General features: G+C 40.7%; 1 protein-coding gene across 3 annotated transcripts; it reads left to right on the top strand.

Moving 5' to 3' along the window:
* Positions 1 to 508: 508 nt before the first annotated feature.
* Positions 509 to 11,811, top strand: LOC107373358 (uncharacterized). Of its 3 annotated transcripts, XM_054736807.2 has the most exons (7): positions 509 to 840; positions 3,971 to 4,089; positions 4,208 to 4,425; positions 7,303 to 8,342; positions 8,564 to 8,719; positions 9,936 to 10,028; positions 10,920 to 11,811. In XM_054736807.2, exons 4-7 carry the CDS (start codon positions 7,311 to 7,313, stop codon positions 11,196 to 11,198), a joined length of 1,560 nt encoding a protein of 519 aa, XP_054592782.1. In that variant the 5' UTR covers positions 509 to 840; positions 3,971 to 4,089; positions 4,208 to 4,425; positions 7,303 to 7,310; the 3' UTR covers positions 11,199 to 11,811. The 3 variants fall into 3 exon arrangements, with proteins under 3 accessions (XP_054592782.1, XP_070407884.1, XP_054592783.1); XM_054736808.2 differs by lacking the exons at positions 509 to 840; positions 3,971 to 4,089; positions 4,208 to 4,425 and having other exon boundaries at positions 7,125 to 8,342; XM_070551783.1 differs by lacking the exons at positions 8,564 to 8,719; positions 9,936 to 10,028; positions 10,920 to 11,811 and having other exon boundaries at positions 4,208 to 7,311.
* Positions 11,812 to 12,151: the final 340 nt, after the last annotated feature.

The following is a 12,151-nucleotide window of genomic DNA, read 5'->3' as shown; positions in this document are numbered from 1 at the left end:
ATGCGGGGCTGCAGGCCAGATTGAATATTACTGAACAACAAATACCATTTCATATCAAATAAACAGTGAGGCAAAAAAAGTATTTGGCAGCCACAGGCAAGGAAGGAGCGATGGTGAGATCACGTGATCCCAAGAGCCTGCAAAAAGACCTGGTGATGTCTTTTATGATGTGAGCAAATAGATCTAAATAGATGCTGGTGCATGAAAAGGGTTAAACACTTAGCGCAATGTCTTATATTATGACATCATCACAAAATAAAACGTGTTTTCTTCTACGTTATGTCATGATACCATCGCTGCCTCCTCTCTCTCTCTCTCTCTCTCTCTCTCTCTCTCTCTCTCTCTCTCTCTCTCTCTCTCACACACACACACACACACACACGCACACGCACACACACACACACACACACACACACACAATTGATGACAAAAACCAGACATGAAGTGCTTTTAGACTAAACTTGTGGTAACTGGATAATGAGGAGTGAGAAGCTCCCACACCCTAAAAAGTAATTAATGGGACCTTTAGTCATTACTTAAATATATATGTTGTTGTGAAATTAAAAATCAAGTTCATAAACACTGTTAGACTTCTTAATTAAAAATTGTATTATATTGAGTTCAGGTGACACACAAATTTAGCCTTTTTACTCAATATATAATTATGATTAGTCTGAATGTAAAATAATCAGTCATCAAAACACAATATAATTTTAAGTTATGTCGATGTAAAATAAAACTTGATGACGTGTAAACCTCCCACAGTTCCTCACTTTTGCTCAAGCGGACATTTTCAACAGCACATGTTCAGGATATCAAGCACTGTGTTGGTGGCGAACGGTAAGTGCATTTATGCGGAATTACACGTATTTTACAGTCACCCTGGATATTGTTAGTGATAGCCTAATGTAAAACAACGACGTAACATTATCTCTCTCTCGGTAGCAAGCGAGACGCTCTGGTTAGCTTTCACCCACATCTGTGTGCACAGCAGTTCGGCTGTAACATACACGGAGCCGCAAATTCCGCAATAGTAGAAATCGTTGGGCTCTTTTTGGAACATTTAATACTAACGTTACTCTTATATAGACCATTCTACTTGTCTTATAATGTTTAAAAGATCACAGATATTGTTAGCCACGGCGCTAACTGCTACGCTAACGCTGGCTTCTGTAGGATGTGAGCTATAATGTTGATGCTAGCCAAGGTAAGTAGCTATCACTGATGTGTTTGCTGTTAGTTAAGCAGCGATTGAAACGTTTTATTATCTAAATGTGGAATTATTTTTTGTAAAGAGAAGCATTTTATGTTAATAACCATTAAGAAATGCTAACGCTAGATGCCGCTTTTCGCTTCTACATTTACGTCAACAGCGCCACCATCTTGTTAATGTTAAGGGCGGGAGTTCAACCCAGTACCGAGCCATGAAAGATGCCAGACTAAACCCGGGTCCGGGCGTACACTGTGCCACTTTTTCACTCGCAGCGTTCAGCTTCAGCTCAAACTGTACGCTTCCTCGCAGAGCAGATCTCACGAGTCATGTGCTCACACTGTACGACCCAGTTCTCGCATGCGACCTGACTGCTCACACTGTAGTTTGGTAGCAACATGTCGGCCCTAAAAATATGCTAAAAATAGCAGTTTTTACTCAACACGTCAGACTTTTTTGTCTTGTCTTGCCTGTTGTCCTTCAGGAGTGCTGCAGGAGGACACACAGGGATTTATGGGGGTTGGATGAGGAAAACGAAATAAAGAAAGTAAATTTGTGTTTTGTGATCAGTTTAATTTGACATGAACACGACAAACACGCTTTCTTGACAATCTTTGTGAGTAAAAAAAACGTGTAGAAATAAAAACGAACAGCGTGTGTTATTAGGGAAATAGCAGGGGAGCGGTGTTGATGCATGATTGCGCATGTGCCATGAGCGGTTCTGATACATTTCGGGTCGCAGCTGCTCGCAGTGCTGCTTCAACAGTGCGATACCCTCACGAGGGACGAGCAAAATATTAAACATGCCAGAAGTCCGTGCGAGCTCACGACTGCTGATCGGCAGCTGGTCACGTGGTGTTAATCGCCTCTTGTAACCCCCTGTACACTACACGACCGCTCGGCGCAAAACTCGCCCCGATGTCGTGGATTCTCGCACGACTGGAAAATCGGCTCAAAAAAGTGAAAAAGTCGCACAGTGTACGCCCGGCTGACATTGCCGCACAATGGTAGGGTAATTATTATTATGGTAGGGTAAAGCCGTTTTCATACCTACACGTTTTTTTACTCACAAAGATTGTCAAGAAAGCGTGTTTGTTGTGTTCATGTCAAATTAAACTGATCACAAAACACAGATTTACTTTCTTATTTCGTTTTCCTCATCCAACCCCCATAAATCCCTGTGTGTCCTCCTGCAGCACTCCTGAAGGACAACAGGCAAGACAAGACAAAAAAGTCTGACGTGTTGAGTAAAAACTGCCATTTTTAGCATATTTTTAGGGCCGACGTGTTGCTACCAGACGTACAGTGTGAGCAGTCAGGTCGCATGCGAGAACTGGGTCATACAGTGTGAGCACATGACTCGTGAGATCTGCTCTGCGAGGAAGTCGTACAGTTTGAGCTGAAGCTGAACGCTGCGAGTGAAAAAGTCGCACAGTGTACGCCCGGCTTTAGGGTGATTTTTGGTGACTTTCGGTGTTTTGAAGAGAAATACGGAGAGGCGACACGGACTGTTTGTACCATTGATATGTCTCAATAAAGTTTGAAGAAAAAAAATTGAGCTGCGTGGTAGCGGACCGCCATTTTGGATGGGTCTTCATTCGCCCCAGTGCAGGTTTTTTCTACGAAGGAATGTGTTCCTCCAGTTAAAACACTTTGTCTTTCTTTTTAACAAAATGAGATATAAGTAGTGGCATGACAGGACTACCAGAGTCACATTTTGATGGTAAATAATGAAACTGTTAAAACAGTTTTCCAAACAGAAAAGCAAAAAAAAAAAAGTCAACAACCCCACTGTTTTTAGCAATATGCCAGTTTTTGCAACAGTTGGCTGCACAAAAAGGACCATAGATTCTGACTCAGCATCGACTCCAATTGGGTTTTGGAGAATGATAAACCCAACCAATATGGCAGTGACGCTGCAACCATAGAGAGCATATATTCATAGAGATAACAGTTGTTGTTGGTGAGCTACATGCTTTGCCATCATATTGGATGGGTCCAGCACTCTTCCAACAACCAGCGTACTGTTGAAAACAGATCATGTGGGAGTATTGACTTTTCTAGCTTGTGTATGAAAAAGTTGTTCCGTATTTACTGTCAGAAAATGGCTGAATCTTACGTTTGATTTTATTTAAAAAAAACATGATAAAGGCTTTTAGTTTAGTGAACACATTCCTGGTAGAAATAAATGCACTCGGGGCAAATGGAGACCCATCCAATATAGCGGTCTGCGGGTACACCAGCTCCAACAGACAGGCCCAGTCCAAGGTCACCTCTACGTGTATTTGATTTCTATGGAAAGCCACATGTTGCATCTATGCATATATGATTTCTATGGCTGTTGGGCTTTCCAGCGCCCAACAAATTCAGGTATTCTGTTTTGAATGACTGGTCCCAGCTCACGCTGTCCCCGAAAAGGTCCCCAACTTTATAATTTTATGAATCAGAAATGTTACTAGCATCGCACGCACGTGCACACACGCACGCGCCCGCACACACACACACCACCTGGTTGTAACAGTTCATTTAAATGCTGTAAAAGCAAAATATAGTAAAAGACTAATGTTAAATGTATCTAAGAGTTATATATTACTATTTAAAAATGGTGCAAAAGATACTAATTGGAAAAGTTGTTTCAAAAGTGTAAACAAATGCCTCATAACAGTAAGTTAAATATCATAAAAACACATATTGGCTACTGATTAGCCACCAGGCTTTTCACGTTTAAAATCATTTAACTTAATTTATTTTCCTACTCAGGTCTTCAGTGACTTTGAAAGGACAAAACACTGGTATCCTGGTGTCGTAGACCAAGAGTTCAAGTTGAGATAGATCAGCCTCTCAGGACAAGCTAGACATCCCGTCCTCTGTCCCCTAAGGTGAGAAGCTCTCGTGAGTCCATCAACAATTATTGACAAAGACACAGGTGAAAATTATTCACTGTATTGAAGACTCACAAGTGAAATTGACAATACCAGCTTGTGTGTTTTTGTGCAGGTGTGACTTTCTGGTGTTCTACAGTGTCCTGGTGTTGTGGATCTAGGGGTTCCAGTTAAGACGTGGTCAGCCTTCTAAAGAACGTGGGAATCTCACCTAAATATTCAGTTACTTTGCTGTGTGCCTCGCAAGGACAAAAACTCAAACCTTCATCTTCTCCTGGTATCCTGGTGTCACGTGCCAAGGGGTTCAAGTTAAAACGTCGTCAGCCTTCTGAAGTAAGCGTGAACGAACATGGAGTAAGACAGAAACATCAAGTATGGATTGGCCTTGCAAAATCTGTAAATTTGCGACCTCCACTAAAGACGAGTTGTTGAAACATTATAGGTTACGCCATATCCCTGGTGTGCAGCCTCTGCCATGCCCTTACCTAGATTGTTTTTGTTCATTTAAATCATGGGGTAGCCTAAAATCACACATATCAAGGAAACACTCTACTCACTCAACAATAGTGAAAACCTCTGAAATACTCAGTTTCTGTTGCCAGTTCTGTAATGTGGGCACATTCTCCACTGAAAAAGAGTATTTTGAACACCTTCGTCAACATTTAAAAAAGCAAGAAACTGTGTCCTGTGTTTTCAAAAATTGTAGTTTCAAAACTAACATTTATGGAACATTTGCGTCGCATAAAAATCGCAAGCATACTCCCCACTCGTTAGATGACTTTAAAGATGACGTGTTAAAGAGGTATGACAAGCCTTCACAAACAGATCAGTGCAGTGATTTAGTTAATCAGGAGTGTGAACAGTCTGACATTGAGGAGTTTAGAGATGATGATGTTAAAGTACTACCAAAGTTGATTGAAAGAAGCTTGGCTCATTTGATGTTGAAATTAGAGTGTTATTTTCATGTTCCCAACCAATGCATTGATGAGCTTGTAGAGGAGTTGCATTTTATTTGTCATTCAGCCTCCGCCCCCATCATGAAAGACATTTTACAGTCCTGCTTGAAGAGACACAATTGTGATGTTGATGAAGCCATTGTGTCTGAAATGGTGAATGACATCTGTGGTGCTAACCCTATTAGCGCTGCCCTTTGTGATGGTGGTCCTCTTTCCTCTGCCTTCAGAAGAAGAAAGTATTTTAATGAACACTTTCCTGTTGTGGAGCCGATTGAGTATATTCTTAGTGGACAGAGCAGCTTCCAGTATGTTCCCATTCTAAAGTCTTTACTTCAGGTTCTTAGCAGAAAGGATATACTAGACCTGCTCTTGAGTGAGGCAGAAGCACAGAGAACTGTGTACAAGTCATTTCATGACGGCACCTTTTACAAAACCAACGAGCTGTTCTCAAAAGGTGACTTTACAATTGCACTCAATCTCTATGTGGATGACTTTGAGATTTGCAATCCTCTTGGTACATCGAGGAAAAAACACAAAATAACATCTGTGTATTGGGTGTTAGCTGATGTCCCCTCATTGCTCAGATCTGAGCTAAACTCAATCTTCTTAGCAATTCTGTGCAAGGCTGAAGATGTAAAGAGATTTGGTTACAGTGCTGTGTTAGAGCCACTGATCAAAGATCTTGTAGTGTTGGAGGAGGAAGGACTATATGTTCCAGCACTGGGCAGAAGAGTCAAAGGAACAGTGTTTAGTGTTGTTGCAGACAATCTTGGTGCCCATTCTATGGGGGGATTTGTTGAGAGCTTTTCCAGTTCATACGTCTGTCGGTTTTGTCTAGGTGAAAAGTCACAATTTCAAAATGGTGAAGTGAGAAATGAGGCATTCCCACCCAGAACGAAGGAACAACACACACTGCATGTGCAGGCTTTACAGGAAAATGACAGTTTGATGCATGTTTATGGAGTGAAGAGACAATGTGCACTGACGGCTAAAATGAAATATTTTCATGTTTTGTCTGGATATCCACCTGATGTGTTGCATGATCTCTTTGAAGGTATAGTGCCCCTAGAAATAGCACTGTGCCTAAGAGTATTCATTCACAACAAATACTTCACTCTTGAAGAGCTGAACAAATGCATCAAAGAGTTCCCCTATAAATGGTCAGACAAAACCGATGCACCACAGCCTGTCCCTGTGAACTTTGCCCAACGGAAAAGTGTAGGGGGCAATGCCCACGAGAACTGGGCATTGCTGCGACTCTTGCCACTCATGGTTGGATCAAAAATCCCTGAGGGTGACCCAGCATGGGAAGTGCTTCTTGTGCTCAGAGACATTGTTGAGCTTGTTGTTAACCAAGTCCACACAGAGGAGACCATTTGCTTCCTGGACAGTAAGATATTGGAGCATAAACACAGGTTTATCATGGTTTTCCCAGAGCAACGCCTCATTCCAAAACACCATTTCCTAGAACATTATCCAGAACTTATCAGGGCTTATGGTCCTCTGGTGTCACTGTGGACAATGCGGTTTGAGGCAAAGCACAGCTTTTTCAAGCGTGTTGTCAGACATACTCGTTGTTTTAAAAATATTCTGCTGTCACTCGCCATGAAGCATCAGTTGTTGCTTGCTTATAACCAACATGATTCCAGAGCTGTCAGACCGTTACTACAGGCTACAACACTGTCTACAGTGGATGTTAATGTGCTGAGAGTGGATATCCAAGAAGCACTGCAGGCTAAGTTTCCTGGTGAGACATGTGTCCAGATAGCCAAAAGTGTGTGTTACAGGGGCACCAAGTACACCAGTGGAATGATCTTGGCTAATGGTTCCACTGGTGGTCTTCCAGATTTTGGGGAGTTGATACAGATTGTGGTTTTGAAAGGCAATGTTGAATTCATAGTGAAAGGTTTAACTGCTTGGTCAGTTGAACATCTGAGGAGCTATGTGCTTGAGAAAACTGGTTCAGTGAAAGTCATAGAGCCAGCTGAGCTATTAGACACGGTTCCCTTGATTTCTTACATTTTTGGTGGAACAACCATTATGACTCTTAAGCGCAGCATTTATGTTCCATGAATGATTTCCAGATGAAATGATACAAACCCGCATCTCACAGTCTTCTTGCTATTTTCAACCATGGCATATGGTTAATTGGCTCCTGGTTTCCATACTTGGGAGATAAAACTTTATTATGTTATTATTCACAATTTAGCTGTTACTAACAATTACCAAAACGTGTCAAACGTTTTGTCTACAGGTTACATAATGTCCCAACCGGCTCAACTTCGAGTGATCTTTGCAGATCACGATGTTCATAAAGTTGTACTACCATCTGGAATCCCTGAGACAGTAGATGACCTTCATTCAGCCATTCGTGATACCTTTTCCATTGCAAGAGACTTCCGTCTTCACTATAAAGATGCTGATTTTGGTGATGAGTTTTTCACCCTTGTTTCTACAACGGACATTAAGGACAAGGACACAATCAAGATTGTGTTTCTCCAGGACCAGGAGCCTACAGTAACCTTGACCTTAACTGATGTGACCAACATGACTGATCATCCTTCTGAGGAACACTTTCTTGACACCTCATCTGTGTCAAGTAATGACACACTGATTCTTTCATCATCGGAAGATAGTCCAGGGCACCGTTACCAGCGTTGGCCTGTTCAGTTTCCGATTCCCAGGTTTTCTGACCTCACAGAGATCAAAATTCAGTCAGTCAATGAGCGCTTCCAAAAAGATGGGACTCTTCTCCCTACAAAAGATTTCATTCCACTGCTTCCTGACATCCTTGGAAAACTAGCAGAAGCTATTTATAAGTATACTGCTTATCCATCAAGTCTGCAGATCAGTGAGGTTGCAGAGGCCCTGACTCTAAAGCATCCCTGCCTGAAAGAACCAGGGTCCTTCAATGGGTCCTATGGATGGGCACAACGTCTAAAATATAAGATGAACAATTTCAGAAGCAAGCTTAGAGGTCTCGGCTGCCCTGAAGTTGAAGTAAACTCTCTTAAGAGGAAAATGACACGTGACCAATACCCAGCAAAGAATGTCAAGAAACCAAAGAAGGCTGAAGTGAACTACCTACCCCCTCATGCTCAAGGTGAAAGTAGTGAAAGTTTGGAAAAAGAGAGAGTCGAGCTACTGAGTGAAGTGATGAAAAAGGACAACTCCAGAGTGGTAGCTCAGAAAATGGCCAAGACGTTCAGCCTTCGTCGGGAGGAAATAGTGAAAGAGGCTCCTGCCATCAGCGACTTCATGAAGCGCTGGCCTGCGCTTTTTAGCAAGGCACAGGTGAGATAAAATGTTTATTAAACCAATATTTTTGTGTTGTGGATTGATTAAATTGTGGATACATGTCCACAAATTGAAGTCGGGTAAATAAAAAATGTTGAAATACATGTATTTTTACCCAAAACATTTAAATGTGTACAAATACACATTTGGATGTTAATTTCTGCATTGTTTATTATACGTATCTCTCTTTTTGTACTTTATTCTGGTGTGCCCTGCAGATATGTGAAGAATTCAAGAGAATAACAACAGTTAGCCTTGAATCGACCTTTCTGGCCAGGCTTGACCAATGCACCCCAAAACTGATGGCCTTGACCCAGTCAAAAGGAGGAGCTGCAGGCCTGAAGATGAGGCAGATTAAGGACATGCTTCTGCAGGTATAATGACTAACTTTATGAATAGACCTTTATTAAAATCTGCCTCACTGTTTTCATGTCAAATGTTGATATGGCTGCTATGAACAAGGTCCATTGTATACTAACACTAATTTTTTTCCAAATTGTTTATATTCTGGTTACACTCGCATCTAGGGCTGGGCAATACAAGAAAATATGTCGTCTGTATGATGTAAACTGTTAATCGTTTTTAAATAATCGTTTACACCACCATAAGCCGTTTTACAGTGGTGTTTTAGGTCGACACCTTAGAGCAGTGTTTCCCAAACTTATTTAGCCACGCACCCCCTTCTATGTCCCGACCATGTCGACGCACCCCCCCCCCCCCCCCCACACACACACACACACACATCGGGGCATGTCTCTCTCTCTCTCTCTCTCTCTCCCTCTCTCTCTCTCTCTCTCTCTCTCTCTCTCTCTCTATATATATATATATATATATATATATATGTATATATGTATATATATGTATATATATATCTGATGTCAAGCTAAACAGACAGGGTTAAAAAAAATTCCCCATCACTTTCATTTTTTAAATAGTAAATAATAAACATTCGATACCATTACAATTTCCTTTGATTTAATTTTAAATAAATATTTAGAGTTCCCAGGTAGCACATAAACAATGCAATTTAATGGTTTTCTTAAAGTAGGAACGTTTAACCTGTGCGGCCAGAGCGCTCTCCTTCCTTCTGTTCTGCGTAAACCTGAGCTGATCACCTGCTTGTGCGTAATCAAATGTCAATAGGGGACAAGATATAGCCATGATGTTCACTTTTGCCTCAGACCGACTTATTGCTGTTTTATGGTGTGGCTGAATCTGCGATCCGCTGCCACGCTGACTGGAATAACAAATGCTGCAGTAACAGGACTTGTGGTCAGGTTCATAAGGAGTCACTGGCTGTAGTGGACCCGACTCATCCCAGAAGCTAATATCTTAATTTGACCTTGAATGAAAAATAACCTCTTAAAAGTTTTTATCGTGGTGGAGGCAGCGTTCATTTCTGCCTTCAGTCTGACGGCGCGCCGGAGTTAAAGCAGCGTGTGCGCTTATTGAATCTGTGTGTGCGCGCGCGTGTATATAATTTCTAGCATAGAAAATCAGCTGCATCGGGATATGAAATTGTTGCCATATTGCCCAGCCCTACCTGCATCAGATTTTTTTAACACGTTATCTATTTTTTCTATCAATCAGGACAACACAGTTGAAAAGCGCAGAGAGATTGCCATTCGCTGCCTCATAGTCTATCTTGGAGAGAAGGAGGAGGATCTTTTCAAACAATACAGCGTAAGTACTTGACTACTTTTTCAATTTTTTGTTTTGTTTGAAATGTGTCTCTGTAGGTTCTGTGTGTTTTTGTTCATTGGATTTTCTGTTCAAGGTTGAGTAATGAAGGGATGTTCCACCCCTAAGTGAAAATTTGTCTATTGCCATAATCCCCAGAGTTTGATAAGTGAGGAAAAACGCCTTTTGTTACCAGCGCAGTAATTCTTTGACCTGGCAGTAATATGTCTGCTTTAACTGAGCATAAACAATGGAAGTGAATAGCAGGTAGTAGAATTTTGTGTGTAAAAGTGATTAAAATGACACAATAATGATACCAACTAGAAAAGTTCCTGAAGAAACTTTGAGAGGGCGTGCTACCGGCAGTACTTCCATGTTGGCATAAAGTAGAAAACATTAGCTTGAACCTAAAAAGTTAGCATAAAGCTAAAAGACATGTTACCCCCAGGAATAGTTTGTTTCATTATTGAGTCATTTTAATCACTTTTGCACACAATGCTAGTACCTGCTATTCACTTCTAACATTTATGTTATGCTCAAGCAAATGGACTGCTGTCAGATCAGTAGAATTACTGCACTGGTTACAAAAGGCTGTTTTCTCACTTTTCTAACTCTGGGGAATATGGCAATAGAAAAACTTTCAAACGTTATAGAAATTAAAAAAAAATATTTTGAAAATGCTTTGATTTTGCTTTTATAGGTTGCAGAATGACAAAGAGAAATCACTCAAAGATAAACACAAAAGACAACCTGTTTTAGCTTATTTTCATAAGCTAAAACAGGTTGTCTTTGTGTAATACCTGAAGTCGTAGTTTATTCCTTTATTCACGTCATCCTGAAGAGCTTGAGCTACGTATTTTATACATCCTAACTTCTTTTAATTTCTCTTACAAGGATGTGGAGGAGCTCAACGCAGACCTTGCAATGCAAGTCATGAAGATTGCTATCATTGGTGATGGGCCTGCAACGATCATCGTTGAGGGATCCAAGATCCTGGAGGGGATTGATGCTGCCAGATCCTGTGCTTTGCTGATGGGAGTTATCTACACTCTGAACCTTACCTACCCAAAGCAGCTGAAATTTACCTTTGAGGTATTTCAAAAGCTATGCCTTGAGCTTGATGGACAAAAAGCCAGCTCTAAAGTAATGAATCTCAAGTTTGGTATTTTCTAGAGCAGACTTAATGAACTGTTCATGAGGGAGTTTCAAAGTAGACACAAAACCTTTTCTTATTTCTGCATTTCCAGCACTACTTCAGTCATTGGCTTTTACTCAATTTTAAAGCGCTGTTCTTCATAAGCTTCTGAGTTAATTTTTTGTGTCTTAAATGCTGCTGTTTGCACATTTTTAAGGAATTTGAGCTGTGGTTAATTCCTCCCATTACCTCTTTGTTCTGAGGATAGTGGTGTGTTTTGAAGTTTTTACATAATGCCTTCTTGAGCTGGCATTAATCTGGTAGTTAAAAAGTCAAATATAAATGAGAATGAAGATGACTTTGCTAAAGTACAGACAAAGTTGAATGAGAGAAGCTTTGCTCATTTTATGTTTCAATTAGTGAATTTAAATGTATTGAACTCTGATCTTTTGTTTTGATTCACTGTCCCTTGTTCAAGTCAAAAAAATATGATTCATGTATTGTGTTTTATTACATTTTAATACACTGTTCCTCATAAGTTTCAGTGGGCGTTTTGTGTCTTTAAGAAAATGAAGCCCTCAAATATTGCACTTTACATGTTAAAGAATTGTGCTGTTATTGTTATTAAATGGGTCTAACTCATTTGAATAATTCTGTCTGAATTTCTATTATTTCTGAGCACCAGGTATGAGTTCCTTAGCTGATGTCCAGGTGCCAGGTTATGACATCTCCCTCATGCCTCTACATCAGGGGTGTCAAATTCTGGTCCACAGGTTTCCCTGTTCCAACACAGATAAGTCACCTGTACAGCAGATCATCAAACTCTGCAGAAGCCTGTTAATCAACTGCTGACTGAAATCAGGTGTGTTGAAACCTGGAAACCCTGGAACCCTCCCACAAGGTAGTCATGGTTACAAGAGACGACCAAATCATCATGGTTCTATTTGAGCAAATTAGCCTCCTGAGAAACCGAAAAATGCCCTTATAGAAT

Source organism: Nothobranchius furzeri, chromosome 5, assembly GCF_043380555.1.
Source record: "Nothobranchius furzeri strain GRZ-AD chromosome 5, NfurGRZ-RIMD1, whole genome shotgun sequence".
Taxonomy (NCBI): Eukaryota; Metazoa; Chordata; class Actinopteri; order Cyprinodontiformes; family Nothobranchiidae; genus Nothobranchius; species Nothobranchius furzeri.
The sequence above is the reverse complement of the archived record's forward strand: the minus strand, read 5'-3'. Positions and strand labels throughout refer to the sequence as shown.

Bases quoted from the DNA above. Each gene is read 5' to 3' on its own strand.
- LOC107373358 (XM_070551783.1), top strand. From the start codon at position 4,467: ATGGATTGGCCTTGCAAAATCTGTAAATTTGCGACCTCCACTAAAGAC.